Source organism: Engystomops pustulosus, chromosome 9, assembly GCF_040894005.1.
Source record: "Engystomops pustulosus chromosome 9, aEngPut4.maternal, whole genome shotgun sequence".
In the NCBI taxonomy this organism is placed as follows: Eukaryota; Metazoa; Chordata; class Amphibia; order Anura; family Leptodactylidae; genus Engystomops; species Engystomops pustulosus.
Window position 1 is genome coordinate 94,816,609 of NC_092419.1, and position 18,716 is coordinate 94,835,324.

The following is an 18,716-nucleotide window of genomic DNA, read 5'->3' on the forward strand; positions in this document are numbered from 1 at the left end:
CACTGTCTACCATCCCTCTTCTTTCTTCTCTCTTCCCATACCCCACTGTTACCATCCCTCTTCTTTCTTCTCTTTCCCATACCCCACTGTTACCATTCCTCTTCTTTCTTCTCTTTCCCATACCCCACTGTTACCATCCTCTTCTTTCTTCTCTTTCCCATTCCCCACTGTTACCATCCTCTCTCTTCTCTTTCCCATACCCCACTGTTACCATCCTCTTCTTTCTTCTCTTTCCCCACTCCCCACTGTTACCATCCTCTTCTTTCTTCTCTTTCCCAACCCACTGTTACCATTCCTCTTCTTTCTTCTCTTTCCCATTCCCCACTGTTACCATCCTCTTCTTTCTTCTCTTTCCCATACCCCACTGTTACCATCCCTCTTCTTTCTTCTCTTTCCCATACCCCACTGTTACCATCCCTCTTCTTTCTTCTCTTTCCCATTCCCCACTGTTACCATTCCCTCTTCTTTCTTCTCTTTCCCATACCCCACTGTTACCATTCCTCTTCTTTCTTCTCTTTCCCATACCCCACTGTTACCATCCTCTTCTTTCTTCTCTTTCCCATACCCCACTGTTACCATCCCTCTTCTTTCTTCTCTTTCCCATACCCCACTGTTACCATTCCCTCTTCTTTCTTCTCTTTCCCATTCCCCACTGTTACCATCCTCTTTCTTCTCTTTCCCATTCCCCACTGTTACCATCCCTCTTCTTTCTTCTCTTTCCCATACCCCACTGTTACCATCCCTCTTCTTTCTTCTCTTTCCCATTCCCCACTGTTACCATCCCTCTTCTTTCTTCTCTTTCCCATTCCCCACTGTTACCATCCTCTTCTTTCTTCTCTTTCCCATACCCCACTGTTACCATCCCTCTTCTCTTCTTCTCTTTCCCATTCCCCACTGTTACCATTCCCTCTTCTTTCTTCTCTTTCCCATACCCCACTGTTACCATCCCTCTTCTTTCTTCTCTTTCCCATTCCCCACTGTACATCCTCTTCTTCTTCTCTTTCCCATTCCCCACTGTTACCATCCCTCTTCTTTCTTCTCTTTCCCATTCCCCACTGTTACCATCCTCTTCTTTCTTCTCTTTCCCATACCCCACTGTTACCATTCCCTCTTCTTTCTTCTCTTTCCCATACCCCACTGTTACTATTCCTCTTCTTTCTTCTCTTTCCCATTCCCCACTGTTACCATCCCTCTTCTTTCTTCTCTTTCCATACCCCACTGTTACCATCCCTCTTCTTTCTTCTCTTTCCCATTCCCCACTGTTACCATCCCTCTTCTTTCTTCTCTTTCCCATACCCCACTGTTACCATCCCTCTTCTTTCTTCTCTTTCCCATTCCCCACTGTTACCATCCCTCTTCTTTCTTCTCTTTCCCATTCCCACTGTTACCATCCCTCTTCTTTCTTCTCTTTCCCATACCCCACTGTTACCATTCCTCTTCTTTCTTCTCTTTCCCATTCCCCACTGTTACCATCCCTCTTCTTTCTTCTCTTTCCCATTCCCCACTGTTACCATCCCTCTTCTTTCTTCTCTTTCCCATTCCCACTGTTACCATCCCTCTTCTTTTTCTCTTTCCCATTCCCCACTGTTACCATCCCTCTTCTTTCATCTTTCCCATTCCCCACTGTTACCATCCCTCTTCTTTCTTCTCTTTCCCATTCCCACTGTTACCATCCTCTTCTTTCTTCTCTTTCCCATACCCCACTGTTACCATCCCTCTTCTTTCTTCTCTTTCCCATACCCCACTGTTACCATTCCTCTTCTTTCTTCTCTTTCCCATACCCCACTGTTACCATCCCTCTTCTTTCTTCTCTTTCCCATACCCCACTGTTACCATCCCTCTTCTTTCTTCTCTTTCCCATACCCCACTGTTACCATCCCTCTTCTTTCTTCTCTTTCCCATACCCCACTGTTACCATTCCCTCTTCTTTCTTCTCTTTCCCATACCCCACTGTTACCATCCCTCTTCTTTCTTCTCTTTCCCATACCCCACTGTTACCATTCCTCTTCTTTCTTCTCTTTCCCATTCCCCACTGTTACCATCCCTCTTCTTTCTTCTCTTTCCCATACCCCACTGTTACCATCCCTCTTCTTTCTTCTCTTTCCCATACCCCACTGTTACCATCCCTCTTCTTTCTTCTCTTTCCCATACCCCACTGTTACCATCCCTCTTCTTTCTTCTCTTTCCCATTCCCCACTGTTACCATCCCTCTTCTTTCTTTTTTCCCATTCCCCACTGTTACCATCCCTCTTCTTTCTTCTCTTTCCCATTCCCCACTGTTACCATTCCTCTTCTTTCTTCTCTTTCCCATTCCCCACTGTTACCATTCCTCTTCTTTCTTCTCTTTCCCATACCCCACTGTTACCATTCCTCTTCTTTCTTCTCTTTCCCATACCCCACTGTTACTATTCCTCTTCTTTTTCTCTTTCCCATTCCCCACTGTTACCATCCCTCTTCTTTCTTCTCTTTCCCATGCCCCACTGTTACCATCCCTCTTCTTTCTTCTCTTTCCCATTCCCCACTGTTACCATCCCTCTTCTTTCTTCTCTTTCCCATACTCCACTGTTACCATCCCTCTTCTTTCTTCTCTTTCCCATTCCCCACTGTTACCATCCCTCTTCTTTCTTTTCTTTCCCATTCCCCACTGTTACCATCCCTCTTCTTTCTTCTCTTTCCCATACCCCACTGTTACCATCCCTCTTCTTTTTTCTCTTTCCCATTCCCCACTGTTACCATCCCTCTTCTTTCTTCTTTCCCATTCCCCACTGTTACCATCCCTCTTTTTTCTTTTCTTTCCCATACCCCACTGTTACCATCCCTCTTCTTTCTTCTCTTTCCCATACCCCACTGTTACCATTCCTCTTCTTTCTTCTCTTTCCCATTCCCCACTGTTACCATTCCTCTTCATTCTTCTCTTTCCCATACCCCACTGTTACCATTCCTCTTCTTTCTTCTCTTTCCCATACCCCACTGTTACCATCCCTCTTCTTTTTTCTCTTTCCCATTCCCCACTGTTACCATCCCTCTTCTTTCTTCTTTCCCATTCCCCACTGTTACCATCCCTCTTCTTTCTTCTCTTTCCCATTCCCCACTGTTACCATTCCTATTCTTTCTTCTCTTTCCCATACCCCACTGTTACCATCCCTCTTCTTTCTTCTCTTTCCCATTCCCCACTGTTACCATCCCTCTTCTTTCTTCTCTTTCCCATACCCCACTGTTACCATCCCTCTTCTTTCTTCTCTTTCCCATACCCACTGTTACCATTCCTCTTCTTTCTTCTCTTTCCCATACCCCACTGTTACCATTCCTCTTCTTTCTTCTCTTTCCCATTCCCCACTGTTACCATCCCTCTTCTTTCTTCTCTTTCCCATTCCCCACTGTTACCATCCCTCTTCTTTCTTCTCTTTCCCATTCCCCACTGTTACCATCCCTCTTCTTTCTTCTCTTTCCCATTCCCCACTGTTACCATCCCTCTTCTTTCTTCTCTTTCCCATTCCCCACTGTTATCATTCCTCTTCTTTCTTCTCTTTCCCATTCCCCACTGTTACCATCCCTCTTCTTTCTTCTCTTTCCCATTCCCCACTGTTACCATTCCTCTTCTTTCTTCTCTTTCCCATACCCCACTGTTACCATTCCTCTTCTTTCTTCTCTTTCCCATACCCCACTGTTACTATTCCTCTTCTTTCTTCTCTTTCCCATTCCCCACTGTTACCATCCCTCTTCTTTCTTCTCTTTCCCATACCCCACTGTTACCATCCCTCTTCTTTCTTCTCTTTCCCATTCCCCACTGTTACCATCCCTCTTCTTTCTTCTCTTTCCCATACCCCACTGTTACCATCCCTCTTCTTTCTTCTCTTTCCCATTCCCCACTGTTACCATCCCTCTTCTTTCTTCTCTTTCCCATTCCCCACTGTTACCATCCCTCTTCTTTCTTCTCTTTCCCATACCCCACTGTTACCATCCCTCTTCTTTCTTCTCTTTCCCATTCCCCACTGTTACCATCCCTCTTCTTTCTTCTTTCCCATTCCCCACTGTTACCATCCCTCTTCTTTCTTCTCTTTCCCATACCCCACTGTTACCATTCCTCTTCTTTCTTCTCTTTCCCATTCCCCACTGTTACCATTCCTCTTCTTTCTTCTCTTTCCCATACCCCACTGTTACCATCCCTCTTCTTTCTTCTCTTTCCCATACCCCACTGTTACCATTCCTCTTCTTTCTTCTCTTTCCCATACCCCACTGTTACCATCCCTCTTCTTTCTTCTCTTTCCCATACCCCACTGTTACCATCCTCTTCTTTCTTCTCTTTCCCATACCCCACTGTTACCATCCCTCTTCTTTCTTCTCTTTCCCATACCCCACTGTTACCATCCCTCTTCTTTCTTCTCTTTCCCATACCCCACTGTTACCATCCCTCTTCTTTCTTCTCTTTCCCATACCCCACTGTTACCATTCCTCTTCTTTCTTCTCTTTCCCATACCCCACTGTTACCATCCCTCTTCTTTCTTCTCTTTCCCATACCCCACTGTTACCATTCCTCTTCTTTCTTCTCTTTCCCATTCCCCACTGTTACCATCCCTCTTCTTTCTTCTCTTTCCCATACCCCACTGTTACCATTCCTCTTCTTTCTTCTCTTTCCCATACCCCACTGTTACCATCCCTCTTCTTTCTTCTCTTTCCCATACCCCACTGTTACCATCCCTCTTCTTTCTTCTCTTTCCCATACCCCACTGTTACCATCCTTCTTTTCTTTCCCATACCCCACTGTTACCATCCCTCTTCTTTCTTCTCTTTCCCATACCCCACTGTTACCATCCCTCTTCTTTCTTCTCTTTCCCATACCCCACTGTTACCATTCCTCTTCTTTCTTCTCTTTCCCATACCCCACTGTTACCATCCCTCTTCTTTCTTCTCTTTCCCATACCCCACTGTTACCATTCCTCTTCTTTCTTCTCTTTCCCATTCCCCACTGTTACCATCCCTCTTCTTTCTTCTCTTTCCCATACCCCACTGTTACCATCCCTCTTCTTTCTTCTCTTTCCCATACCCCACTGTTACCATCCCTCTTCTTTCTTCTCTTTCCCATACCCCACTGTTACCATCCCTCTTCTTTCTTCTCTTTCCCATACCCCACTGTTACCATCCGTCTTCTTTCTTCTCTTTCCCATTCCCCACTGTTACCATCCGTCTTCTTTCTTCTCTTTCCCATACCCCACTGTTACCATCCCTCTTCTTTCTTCTCTTTCCCATACCCCACTGTTACCATTCCTCTTCTTTCTTCTCTTTCCCATACCCCACTGTTACCATCCCTCTTCTTTCTTCTCTTTCCCATACCCCACTGTTACCATCCCTCTTCTTTCTTCTCTTTCCCATTCCCCACTGTTACCATCCCTCTTCTTTCTTCTCTTTCCCATTCCCCACTGTTACCATCCCTCTTCTTTCTTCTCTTTCCCATTCCCCACTGTTACCATCCCTCTTCTTTCTTCTCTTTCCCATTCCCCACTGTTACCATCCCTCTTCTTTCTTCTGCTTGTTTATGGTTCTTAGTCTTGCCTGAATTATTGTGAGAGGTACCTGCCCAAATCTTGATCCTTGTTATAAAATTTTGAAAAAAAATGTATTAAAAAAATTTGTTTGCATAAAAATTTGGTACACAGCATTTATCAAATATTTTGTCCGTTTACTTAATAAGTTGGTTTTCGGGCCGGGGTTGCCTATCTTCCTTTAAATAGCTGAGCTGCAGGTCCCCAGCATATACTCTTTGCCCCCCCCCCATCTTGAATCAGAAGAGCAGCGCATTCCCCTGTATGATCACTGATACAGTGCACAGAACCATCTGTTTCCAGCTGTGTCCAGTCTATAGATGTCTGGAACAGCTGATTGGTGTAGGGTCAGGTTGGCGGTTCTCTAATGAGCTACATCTATGTCATTACCATCAGAAGTAAAAGAAGTGATGCCCACAGTTCTACTCTCTGCCATGTTACTGTATGTTAGATTCGGACCACAAAATCCTGCAAGTGTAAAGATCACGTATGCCGGACAGAACTCTTTGACTTGTTTGGGCTTTTTTTATTATTATAGGACAGGATGTATTTTAATGCTACATTTTGTCTTGTTGCAGTAGATGACAAGATGATGGAGGGGTTCACATCGTGTCTGAGTGACATGCTGGACAGTGTGAAGGCGGCACAAGCCAAACTGGATAACAGCCCCTTTTCCATGGGGGAATTATTGAAAAAAGTTGATGTCTCCAGTAATCAACCAATCTTAGTGATGGGACGCAAGCAATACAAGTGTGATATGTGCGATCGCTGCTTTACTGATGCTTCCAACCTGAGGCGCCACAAAATCATCCACACGGGTCTGAGGCCTTATGTTTGTGATATATGTGGCAGCAGCTTCCGACAAAAATCCCAGCTTGGCCGCCACCGCTTGGTGCACACGGGCGAGCGACCCTATCGTTGTGCCTTTTGTACCAAAGGATTTAGGGACTCTACTGAGCTGAGGGTTCACTTCCGGGTGCACACAGGCGAGAGGCCTTACAGCTGTCCCATATGCCAGAAGAGCTTTTCCCGCATCTGTTATATGAGGAGGCATAAGGAAAAGCATGTGATGGTGCAAAGCCCTGACACTCGTCATACGCTTACATCCGCTTCTGAGAATGAGGAGATTCCTCAAGAATTTCAGTGCTCCTTCTGTTGTCAATCTTTTAGAACAAAGAAAGAACTTGACTTTCATCGTCCCATTCACCTAAAGATTGGACCCACGGGGCAGAAACTTTACGAGTGTGTCGAGTGTAAGAAACATTTCAACAATTCCTCTAATTTGAGGAAGCACGCGGTCATACATACGGGAAAGAAACCTTTTACCTGTAACATCTGCAATCAATCCTTCCGACAATCCACCCATCTCCAGCGCCACTACTTGGTCCATACAGGGGAGAGACCATTCAAGTGTTCTCTATGCCAGAAAGGTTTTCGAGACACCAGTGACTTGTTAAAGCATCAACGTGTTCATACGGGTGATCAGCGCCCCACCTGGCATGACACAAAAGCACATGAAGATGAAGACCATAGTCCTGAGGTTACCCCTTTGCCTTCTCCTCAGTCTACTGTGAATAAAGACTCTAATGAAGTGAAGAGGGAAGAAGACTTTTCACATTGGAAAGATGACAAAAGTGATGACCCGGTACATGACAAGCAAAGCAGAGACAAGTTACAATGCAGCCTATGCAGCAAGTTCTTCACCCGGGTTTCCAGCTTGCATCGTCATTACTTGATGCACACAGGTTATCGTCCTTTCACTTGTCCCATCTGTGGGAAGACATTTCAGCATCTCACACACCTTTACCGGCACAAGCAGATGCACTCCGGAGAGCGGCGGTATACCTGTACATCGTGCTGCAGCGCTTTCCGAGACTCCAGTGATCTTAAGCGTCACCAGCAGGTCCATATGAAGGACCAGTCAGAGAGTTGTCACCAGACGGACAAAACTTGCTCTCAGATGTCTTACTCTAAGCCCCAACAGAAAAGACATGGACAGAAGGCCTGTGAGGAAAGCCAAAATTTATTGGACGTAGATGATGGGAACTCGATAGAAGTTGTGTTGGTCTAACTGGTATAATAACCTAAAACATACACTGGAAAATGTAAGAATTGACAAGTCGAGCACATACATAAAGACTTTGTCACCACCAAGTTGTTCTTCACATTATTTCATGTCATTAGTCCAGGGACCGGTTTTTGGTTTACACTAATAATAGTGATTTGGACGCTATGTGTAACGTAGAGTACAAGAGTCCTAATAATATGGTCCACAAAGTCCCCGCCAATGGGTGCGGACTGGTTGTGTGAATGTGTGATCCCTGCTCTAGTCACTTCTATTGGCAGTGGGTCTTGGCCATGAAGTCCCATAGAAGTAAATGTTAAGGGGAACCTGTCATCAGAAATTGATCTAATAAACCACTATCTGTATGTAGTGAAACAGCTTTACACCTTCTAGATCCTGTTTTTTTGAGGCCCACTGTGATGACATCATCCAGAAAATCAACTTGAGATGAACTAGTGACAACTAGTGAGATGTAAATTGGTTGTATAAAGTCATGGAGGCAGAGAGCTCAACACTCAACGCTGAACTCAAGCTCTCCCTGCCTCTGAACGCCTCCTCCCCTGTGATTGACACCATAAACCAGACTTCAGGAGATCTGGTTAGTGATGTGGCTGGATGCAGGACCATCAATTAGAGTGAAGAGGTCATTCTGAGGTGAGGAGAGCTTGACTTCAGTGTTAAACTCTCCGCCTCCTTGACTTTCTAGAACCAAATACATCTCACTTCAAAGTTGATTATCTGGATGATGCCACAGCACTGGGTCATGAAATAGACATGATGGTGTTCAGCTGCTTGATGACATTCTGGTAGTGGTTTATTAGGCCAATTTCTGATGACAGCTTCTTTGTAGACAGGTCCTTGTAATCCACTTCAGAGGACTTGTAGGTCCCCATTCTTTTGATCGCTGGAGTCCCTTCCTAGTAATAAGAAACATATCACCTTTTCTGTGGATAAGAGATGGGCCTTTAGTTGAAAACTTTGGTGGATATCTCACCTCCAAGACTGCCAACAACATGACCTTTAAAAAGATATACAGTACTGTGACTCTATACACATATGGACCTGGCATAACCATAGCTACACTTAAAGGGGTCTTTCATACTTAAAATATTAATGCATTACCCTTAAATCAGATGGGTGGGAATACAACAGGCAAAGCCTACTGATCAGCTGTTCTCAGCAGCGTTTATACAGAGAATGGAACAGGAAGCAGACAGCTCCGTTCTCAGTGTAGTGGCTATATCGGGTCACTGCAGCTTTTCTCTTATTCAAATGAACAGGAGCTGGAATGCAGTAACCTGGTCTGACCACTACACAGAGAACAGCGCTGTCTGCTCCCTGTCCTATTCTCTGTCCCGGCTGATTTATGGGGGCGCTGGGTGTTGGACCACACTAATCTAATATTAAGGACCTCTTCTATAGCCCAAAAAATCTTTTTAAATGACCTCATCTCCTTTGCATTAACACAGGGGATTACCCCATGGTGGTAACTATCCTATGATCATCCTGATGAGCTTTGCACATCAGATATTATAATAACCTTCTTAATAGTCCCAACGGAATACAGAATGTGAATATAGACACTGCTCCTTCTGGTTCATAACTGGAAAGTTTTTCACCATGTTGCTCACCTTTCTGTATGTATAATAACTGATGTGAGCGGGATCTACACTGGAGAACGCAACCTCTTCTTACGTCTGAAATAGATGGAGATTCAGGTTATTGGCGCAAAAATAAAAATTTAATTCTGAAATGATAATAAAAATTTCTGCGGAAAAAAATATTTCACGTGCGGTATTCGTATGATGGAGTCTCGCCACTGACCTTCAATCCCCTGCCGTAGCAAAATCGCAAAATCGGTTTGGGTCATTTCACAGACGGTCTGTTGCATGTGAAGAACCTAAGGCCCCTTACACACTGGCCAAGAGAGCGGATTACGGCAGCTCCCTGCACTATCCCTGTGCCCCTGATGTATGTAGCAGAGCAGCCGGCGCTAGGTGATGATGTCATCCCTGCATGCCGGCTTCACTGCTACACACAGCAGAACCAGAGGAGAACTCCTGTGGAGGAACGTGGAAAAGTGAATATATGTGCTTATTATTTTACTTTGGGGGTACAACAATGGGGGAACTGTTGGGTTGACACTAAAAGAGGGGAAGCCGCAGGGGGTAAATAAGAGGAAGCTTCTCCTCAGGAAGGCGGGGGGGGGGGGAGGGGCTTGGAGGGCACAGTAAGAGAGGGTTACAATAAGTAAGTGAGCGCCTGGGGGGGCTTTAATACCATATGATGGGAAACTGGGGAACAATATTAGAGGGGCTACAATGTGAGGGGGAGATTATACTGTGTGGGGTTGGAACAGAAGGCATGGCTAAGGAAAAAATATTCTGTGATGTGCGCCGCAACTTTTGTCTCTTTCTTTGGGCTCATTCACACGGCTGCATGCTCGCCCAGATGGGATCCGGGGCAGGTACAGTGTCGGGAGGAGTGAGTGCTCATCAGCTATCCTCCATCCATAGGCAGAAGAGCCCCCATCAATGGGGACCTTGAGGTGATTGCATGATTTGGACCAGATCACGGCCTCCATAGATTTCAATGGCTCCCGGTCAGGGCATGGTGAACACCGTGACCGTGTCAGGCGGCCATGCCGCAAAGCAGAGGTCATATCCTAAACTTTTCCAGATAAGCGACACGGCCGCCTGACATGGTCACGGTGCGGTGTGCTCATTGCACCTTGACCTGGAGCCACTGACCAGATCACAGCCCCCATTGAGGCTGAGTGAATGTACCCTATCTCTCCTACAAAGGTTGGGCGGTATTTGCTCTTTTGTAACTGGTGTAAATGTTGCTGCACACGTTATGGATTGTGAAATGGAAAAACTGCAAATAAATCAGTGTGTGATTTATATTGTGTGTTTTATGCAGATTTTTTACCTTTTTACACTTGTTACCCTGCATCATTTACAGAAAAAAAATCTGCTCGAAATCCATATGAATACAGAGTTTGTCGTTGGATTTTGAAATTCCACAAGAGCCCTAAGACTTTCATGTAAAAACAAAAATCTGTAAAGACGTGGCAGAAAAGTGACAGGATCATTAAAATATGTTTCTGCTGTATCAGATGCAATTTCTGCGTGGGAAGAAAATCTGACAGTATTTCCACACAATTTGCAGGTTAAAAATGTAATAAAATGAGGCCAATTTTTCATGCGAGGGGCCCAAGTGACTGGTCATAACTGGGAGATCATGCCTATTTTCTGAACTATGTGGCTTGATCTTCCGGGCCTCTGTTGTTTTAGGATGTCTTTCAGGAGTTGTCCTAAATTTAAAGTTGCTTAACTTTGTTGCCATTTAAAGGGAAAGTCTGTAACTTGTACAAACGTTGAGAGTTATATTAATCGCAAATAATTATTCTGCACAGTCAGAAAAAATCCATCAGATCTTAGCAGATTCATTTACTTTCATTACTTGCTTGGTAGTCAGCACAAGCGGATAGATGTGACTAAATGAGAACACTACAGAAAGCTGCAGCTGTTAGGAAACTACAATTCCCAGCATGCCCACATTACAGGAAACTGCCAGGGAATTCTGGGTATTGTAGTTTTATAGCAGTTAAGGCTTAGGTAGCAAGTATTTATGAGAGAACAGAGCCCCTTCACGCTATGGAGATATTACATGTTCTCCTATGAGTAATTGTCACTTCATACATTTTAAATTTTGTACTAAAAGGATCGCAGGAAGCTCCGCCAATCAGCTGATTTCCTTTTCCCGCCCGGACCGATCGTCACGTGGTGGGTGTACGTCACGGGGAAGGGGCGGTGCTTGCTTGTTATGGTGGCGGGAGGTTGTGTGGCAGGACCAGTGTGTGTAGCATACCGGGAGAGGTAACGGCTTGGCGTTTGCTGCGGCTTTAGGTATGTGCGGTTCCTGTTCAGACGTGTATATCTTCAGCGATATACAATAGGAATGAAATGTGTACGTGCAGTGCACTTATTGGGGGAACTACAACTCCCAGCATGCCTGTATATCCTCAGGCTGGCTGGGCATTCTGGGAGTTGTAGTTTTGTACCGGTTTCTGTTGGTAGACTACCAAAGCTTTACTTTTCCAGTGTGTTGTGGTAGCAGATAAGTGATTATGGTTTATGTGTAATGTGTTTTATTACTAATGAGCTGTTTATCAGATAAGTGTCACTATGTTTGTTTTGCCACCAGTTATCTTTCATGGTGAAGGAATAGAGGATTTAATAAAAATTAAAAAAAAATGTGTTATTAAACAATGTTCATTATCTGCTAGGTCGAGCAGCCATGACACAGAGACGCAGAGGACGGCCCAGTCTCTCCCAGAACACCTCTCGCCTCCAGGTACTGTGAAGGGGTTTTCTCATGAACCGTATTTTGGCGTCTCCACATTACAAGGCTAAACTGCACAAATGGATGGATTTCATGCACCGAACTCTGTTTACACAACTGTCAGACCGCAGCCTCACGTAGTATGATGATTAAAGCTCTGCATCCATTCAGTGGTGAAGCAGGGACTCCATAAATAAAATTACTAGGACGCTTGTAGTCTCATCCCCCAAACAGTGTTCAGTCCATGAGATCCAGACAGAACATTATCTGGGGCTCATGGAGGGAGCACATTTGTGTGTTTTTAGCCTATGTCATTAAAGGGGTTGTACCAAGTTATCCCCTTTCCACGGGATAGAGGATAATGAGGTGATTAGTGTATCTGATGCTGAGACCCCCACCGATTCTGAGAACAGGTAGAGGAGGCTTCCCTCTGTCGCCTGCCCGGTGCGCGTCTGTGTGTGCGGCTACAGCTTCCTGCTGTCGCCTACCCTATGTGTGTCTGTATGTAGCTGCCGCTTCCCACTGCGCGTCTGTGTGTGTGGGTGTGGCCTGCCCGGTGCGTGTCCGTGTGTGTAACTGTGGCTTCCCGCTGTGGCCTGCCCGGTGCGCTCAGAGCAGCCTTTGGTGAGACCCTTCCTTGGCTGTTTATACCGCACCGCACATCAATCTGCTGCAGCTCCCGCCATGAGACATGAAGCCGTGTCCTCTGTGGTGCAGTGTGCCGTACATGTTCTCCTCTTTGTCAGTATCGGGGCCTGTGCTTTCTACTTTCCTTCATCGCTTTGTGTCTGATGTAGGGGGGAGACATGGATATGGAGGAAGATGTTTCATTCACTCAGACGCTGACACAGGCGCAGAGGAACCTGGAGAAGCATTCCCCGGAGCAGATCAGCCTGAAGGTACGTGCCGCCTGCACTCATTACATCATGTGGCTGATGCAGAACACTAAATCTCCAGTCTGTGTCTTGTAGGTCGGGGAGCTGGTGCAGTACCTGCTGATCAGGGACCAGAAGAAATTGCCTATTAAGCGAGCAGGTACCTCACCGCGCCTGTAATAGGAGACTAATATTGTAGAAGCTTCTGCAACTTTACAACTTACTGTGATCTTTTTTATTTTTCTCACAATCTTCATTACCTTTTTGTTTTGAATGCTCCTGTTTGCATTTTGGAGGCAGCGTGCCTCCTTTATACTGCTACAGGACTGGATTGCTGGGGGTCTCTTCTAGTGATCATTAGGGGGTCCCAGCAGTCACCAATCAGCTTGGGCTCGGTTGCTGGATCCACTCTTCTCTTGGCTTCTTATGCCCTGAGTTTTTTATTATTTTTTAAGTCTTGTGCAAATAAGTTTCAGGGGCTTTGGGTTCCAAAGGTGTTAAAGAAAATCTGCTAGCCAGATAGACTGTATGCAAATGAGCCTGAGGGGCTCCAGGTTCCGTTAACACTTATGGTGCCTGGAACCCCTCAGATTAATATGCATAATTTTTTTTCCCTTAAAAAGCAGAGCAAAGGAAGCTTTAAGAAGAGCAGATCCTGCCAGAGAAGGGAACACACCAGTATGTCAATGTGCTTGGTTTACAATCATTCATCCTGGTGCCAGAAGGTGACAGACTCAGTGTTGAATAACATTCACACTGTGATCTTGTCGGGTTCTGCAAAATGGGTTGGGAATCGCTTGTATGCCCAAATCTTCATGATGGGTTCCTTTTTTAATTTGTCTCCAAACATCCCATTAGGTTGTGCACTAGACACATTGAGGTTGCATTCACACATTCAGTTTTTGAAGGATAAAACAGGTGTGGATTATAATGGGTGAGAACATATAATTGAGAGAAGCTGTTCCTTGTCTCTCTTCACTTTGCTCCTAGTTTTGACATTAAGAACTGCATCTGAAAAACCTCAGTGTGAACGTGCCCTAAAGGTGTTGTCCCAAACTAAAATAAATGAGGTGGGTGGTGTGCATTAAAAAAAAAAAAAAACTAGTACTTTCCTCGTCTGGTGCTCTCGGTGACCCACACTCGCCATGCCCTTGTTTGTTTACAGGGGCATGGAAGCTCTGGCTGGGCACACCCACCTGTCACAATGCAGCCCACCCCTGGCCACCTCTTTAATTTAGTTGATCTCGGGCAACCCCTTTACAAAGACAGATCTTCTCATCTTTGGCTTAGAAATGCAAAACTTGCAAAGACCACACTAAGCCGTTACATAAAACTTTAAATCTCTGTGTAAGATTGTTGCATTTGTAAGTTTGTATTTTCTTCTCTTTATTTGCAGACATTGTAAAGAACGTAGTGAAGGAATACAAAGACATTTATGCTGAGCTCCTCCTCCGTGCTAAGAAGGCCTTGTTAGAAGTAGGTACATCTGTAACTGATTGGTGCAGGATCATTAAAAACCTGTTTATTCCACATGAATGTGAATATTCTGTTCTTGCAGGTTTTTGGTTTTCAGCTGGAGGAAATTGACACCAAGGCTCATATTTACATCCTTATCAATACACTGGAGCGTGGGGAGGGAGATGACCTGAAAGTGTAAGCACTTTGTGATGACTCCTCTATGCTTTGGTTGGAGGTGGCAATGCTGTGCTGTTATTGCAGGCCAAGCGGTATAAAGAGTTGTGATAGCACCCAGTACCGATGGTCAGGGGTGCTGTTTAAGGTGTCTTATTTTGAGCCAAGTAACTGACATTTATTCTCATGTTTCAGAAATGACAATACAGCGAAGTTGGGTTTGCTTACAGTAATTTTGAGCCTCATCTTCATGAAGGGGAACACTGCCAAAGAGGGTAAGTGGTTGTCTACAGTTTACATAGGTCTTGGATGCTGAAATCCTGGGGATAAGTCATGAATATCAACTTTTTGGGATTCTGGTGCCACCACAGAATAGCACTGTCCTATTACACTGAACCTACAGCACGAAATAGCCAGAAAGTAGCTGATCTGCAGTAAACTGGTCTGACCACTAAACTAAGAATGGAGCTGTCTATTTCAGAGACTGTGACTTGTGGTGGCGGTCAGATTCCAGGAATGTCAGTGCTGTAGTTGTAAACCTTTTGCATACACGCCTTATCACAATAGTTGATCTCTTGCTGTTGGTTTCCATCCTGGCCTAGTCCTGATACTGTATGTGTATAGAGCGCTCGGGGGAGGGAAGGGAAGCTGCAGACAGTGCTGTGAATCTCATGCACTTATTTCTTTTCAGTTGCCATCTGGGAGACCCTACGTCGCCTGCGCGTTGATCCCGGGTATGTGCAGACACAAAGTATAAGAATTCATAATGTTTATTTTACTTCTCCTTAATATCAAATATTTGTATATCTTATAAGGGAGCGACATGAAGACTTTGGAGATGTGAAGAAACTTGTGACGGATGAGTTTGTGAAGCAGAAGTAAGTTGCCATTGTGCTGTGTGGCGGTGTGTACAGAGCAGCCGGGGCAGAGCTCCTCCCGCTGTTTACATCACACCGCAGAGCATCCGCAGCGCCTCTCTGTGTTTACCACAACCATGGTTAACGCCAAAGAGGAAAACTGCAGACATGCATATTAAGATCATGGTTTTTTATGATTAAGGAAAGTGACTAATTGTTCTACTTGACCGTGGGTATTGTGTGGTATTGTAACTAGGCGGCTCCATTCATCTCTATGCGGCTGTTCTCCCGCATCCTAGCAATATACTAAGGGGATAACCTTCTCAAAATAACCCCCCCCCCCCCCCCAATAGCTATAAGTTTGTTACTGTGGCTTTCACCCCACTGCTTAGGTTTATTCCCATCTTTTTTTTTAAGTTGGGACACAGATTGTCACTCTGGACGTTGAATGATGCTGAATAACGTGTGTGTTTCAGTTGAGCCAGAAAATGATTCTGAATGTGTCTGTTTTACATTAAGATACCTTGAGTATAACAAAGTCCCCCATACTGATCCTCCAGAGTATGAATTCCGCTGGGGTCCAAGAGCAATTAAAGAAACCTCCAAACTGAAAATCCTGGAGTTTGTCTCGAAGGTAAGTGGAATTGTTTGGCCTGTACATTGTACTGAGGGTTTATCTATGTCAAATCAGATGGATTTTCCAGTGCCATTAAAGGTAATATACCATCAAAATGATGAAATAAGGATATTTGTTATTCCTCCTTCCTTTTAAATTCAACTTTTAAAATTGTACTAACTAGCCAGAAGGTCTTTGGGAGGAACGTCACCAGAGCCCCTCTATGCTGTAGCTTCATAGGCTGCTCCCTTCCTCTGCCTTCTGTAATTGCCCTGCAGCAGATCAAGTTTTTCCATACAGTGGCAGGGGAAGTGCTCCTTTAACAGCCTGTGAAGCTACAGCACAGAGGGGCTCTGGTACATTTTTATTCTGTGCTTTCGAATGTAATTTTACATAGTTTTCATTTTTCACTCACCACCTTCAAAAATCCATAATGACTGTATTTAATATTCCATGTCATGAACTGTGAAGTTGGGGGGGGGGGGAGAAAAAATTCCAAATGCAATAAAATTAATAGAAAACGCATTTGCAACATTTTCTCATGGGTTTGGATTTGACAGCTTTCACTGTGCGCCCCAAAAAACATGTCTACTTTATTCTTTGGGTCAGTGCAATCACGGGGAGACCAAATTTATAGTCTTTGTAATATTTTCATAAATTTACAAAAATTTAAAACCCTTGTACAAAAAAAATTTTTTTGCCATCTTGTAGCACCAATAACTATGCACACTGCTGCATGGGGGACGTATATACGTCCCCCATAGACGGCAATGGGCGCACGGCGCCCTACAGGAGTGGTACGGTGCTTGTAAATGTCCTATCTTTTCACGGCACCGTGCGCAGTATGCTCCTATGGAGAGGGGTGGGGGTGAGCAGCGCTCTCCCCCTCTCCCTGCGTACCCGCTTTGCTACGGTACAGTGGGCAATGGTAGTGTGAATCCAGCCTTAATTGTGCACAGCTTGTAGGTGGTGTCAATATTTTGTGAAATGAGATGACTTTCAATGGTACCACTTTAAACACTTTTTATTATATATTTATTTTGCAAAATGGTGAAAAAATGGCATTGTGCTTTGGGCGCTACGGATTAAATACCGAAAATAAGTTTATTTTTACTGTTTACATCTGTTCTAGGGAAAGGGGCTTGGAATTTACATTTTAAGACTCCTTACGGTACTTTAACCCTAGGTTGTCTAATCCTACTATACTACAATATGGCACTATATGGGGGTTTTATGTGCATTGTAATAGACCTGAGGCTCTCGTTTAAGCCTTTGTATGACCCGAGGCTTTCATGGTACCAGATCGCCGCTCCCTGATGACATCGCAGGGAACAACTATCGAGACGCAGAAGGCAGCGCCCACGCGTTTTAAATTAAGGCGGGTGTTAGCTGCAATATGCACAAACTCCATGTCTGTATGATGAGGCCTCTTACATGTACATCATGGAGCTGTTAAGGATGTATGTCATGAAGCGTTACGCATTTAAATCCTAATGAAACCTCTAAATGGCCCTGATGAAAAGTTCACATACCCCAGTTTTAATACAGTGTCTAACATTAATGGCAGCTTCCTAGTTTGGTGCACATTTGTGCAAAAATTTACATACCCGTAGCATCTCCCGTGTTGGTCAACAAATTGGTAACACTTCCCCTTTTTTTTTTTTTTTTTTTTAATGTTCTAGATTCAGCAGAAGGATCCAAAGTCATGGGTAACACAATACAGAGATGCCCAAGAGATCCCCAGGTCACAGGCGCCCAGAGCCTCGACGTCGGCGAGATCATGAGTCCTCACAAAGTGCCCACACAGAGGATAACTTATGGGGCATTTATTATAACAGTTGTAGTTGTGCCTCTCTGCCACCAGGGGGCACTTTGTCCCATAGACAGTGCATTTACATCGTTTAGGTGTAAATTTTATATTTTTTTTTTTTTTTTTTTTCTCAAGTTAAATCTGTTTTAAGATGTTCTATAATAAAAAAAAAAAGTTGTAATTACAGCACCTTGTATTCCTCTGTCCTGTACATTGCTGGCTGGTCAGTATGGCTGCTGTGTGCAATGGCCTCTACAAAGGAGGTGACTAGATGTGTCCCACAGACACTAATATCAGTGATTATACTCCAGATACCAGAGGTTAAATTTAAAGTTAATAAAAACATAAGACCAAAGAGGAAGCTGGTGACACATACACACATGAAGGAGTAGAAAAGATCTAGTAGAGGCACAGTACAGTATTGGCTTACATTGTATAGATGTGGCCTGGATAAGAAATGCTCCTTACTTGTTCCTGCACTAATGCTAGAATTCAGCATTTGGGTATTATATCTCTATTCACATCAATGAAAGAGCTGCAGTACCCAGCACTACCAATGGCGGCCATGTTTTAGTAATTCTGAACCCCCTTTGATCTAGAGCTATGGGGGTCCAGGTATATTGCAGACCCTTAATTCTACTATATCAGTGTGAGACTAGACCTAAAACTATAAAAATGACTAGTGTCGCCATACAATGTATAAGTCACTAATAAAATGTAACTAGCTAAAAAGGGTTTACAACAACAACAAATCTCATATAACAAGCCTAGAAGATGCGGTTTTGTTTTTTAGCAGACCTAATTCCATTTTTCAGCTTCCTACCTGACAAATTATAAAAATATACTTAAAAAAATAAAAATTGCAGCTTGCTTCCATTATTGCACGTTAGAAGTGATCAGGGACGGTGTCCAGGGCTTCCTCAGGATCACGAGACACAGCGACATTCTGTAAGAGAACATTACATCAGTGATGG

At 44.3% G+C, this 18,716-nt stretch overlaps 3 protein-coding genes and 2 non-coding genes across 10 annotated transcripts in view; 4 read left to right on the forward strand and 1 right to left on the reverse strand.

Annotated features, from left to right (window-relative positions):
* LOC140077059 (uncharacterized) overlaps nucleotides 1-9,768 on the forward strand; it is a 12,633-nt gene extending 2,865 nt beyond the window's left edge. For 2 of the 3 annotated variants that reach the window (XM_072123918.1, XM_072123919.1), the window contains exon 2: nucleotides 6,119-9,768. In XM_072123918.1, coding sequence (XP_071980019.1) covers nucleotides 6,119-7,611 — 1,493 coding nt within the window. In that variant the 3' untranslated portion in view covers nucleotides 7,612-9,768. The remainder of the gene's footprint in view (nucleotides 1-6,118) is intronic. The other variant, XM_072123920.1, reaches the window with a different exon arrangement.
* A 1,611-nt stretch (nucleotides 9,769-11,379) lies between these two features.
* Nucleotides 11,380-17,928, forward strand: LOC140077068 (non-structural maintenance of chromosomes element 3 homolog). Its single transcript, XM_072123930.1, has 11 exons — nucleotides 11,380-11,516; nucleotides 11,897-11,964; nucleotides 12,750-12,851; nucleotides 12,924-12,987; nucleotides 14,224-14,303; nucleotides 14,386-14,480; nucleotides 14,655-14,734; nucleotides 15,151-15,193; nucleotides 15,275-15,337; nucleotides 15,836-15,950; nucleotides 17,615-17,928. The coding sequence occupies exons 2-11, from the start codon at nucleotides 11,908-11,910 to the stop codon at nucleotides 17,714-17,716; spliced, it is 801 nt and encodes a 266-aa protein (XP_071980031.1). The 5' UTR covers nucleotides 11,380-11,516; nucleotides 11,897-11,907; the 3' UTR covers nucleotides 17,717-17,928.
* LOC140101515 (small nucleolar RNA SNORA11) lies at nucleotides 12,553-12,683 on the forward strand. The gene has a single exon (XR_011850109.1). It is a non-coding gene; the product is annotated as a small nucleolar RNA SNORA11 (small nucleolar RNA).
* LOC140101516 (small nucleolar RNA SNORA11) lies at nucleotides 15,361-15,486 on the forward strand. Its single transcript, XR_011850110.1, has one exon. It is a non-coding gene; the product is annotated as a small nucleolar RNA SNORA11 (small nucleolar RNA).
* PFKFB1 (6-phosphofructo-2-kinase/fructose-2,6-biphosphatase 1) overlaps nucleotides 17,744-18,716 on the reverse strand; it is a 40,594-nt gene continuing 39,621 nt past the window's right edge. For all 4 annotated transcript variants that reach the window (XM_072123928.1, XM_072123926.1, XM_072123927.1 and 1 more), the window contains exon 14: nucleotides 17,744-18,688. In XM_072123928.1, the coding sequence (XP_071980029.1) occupies nucleotides 18,629-18,688 (60 nt within the window). In that variant the 3' untranslated portion in view covers nucleotides 17,744-18,628. The remainder of the gene's footprint in view (nucleotides 18,689-18,716) is intronic.

Bases quoted from the DNA above. Each gene is read 5' to 3' on its own strand.
- LOC140077068 (XM_072123930.1), top strand. From the start codon at position 11,908: ATGACACAGAGACGCAGAGGACGGCCCAGTCTCTCCCAGAACACCTCT. The intron at 14,481-14,654 runs GTAAGCACTTTG...CTCATGTTTCAG, and splicing joins GAGGGAGATGACCTGAAAGT to AAATGACAATACAGCGAAGT. The intron at 15,338-15,835 runs GTAAGTTGCCAT...TTTTACATTAAG, and splicing joins GATGAGTTTGTGAAGCAGAA to ATACCTTGAGTATAACAAAG.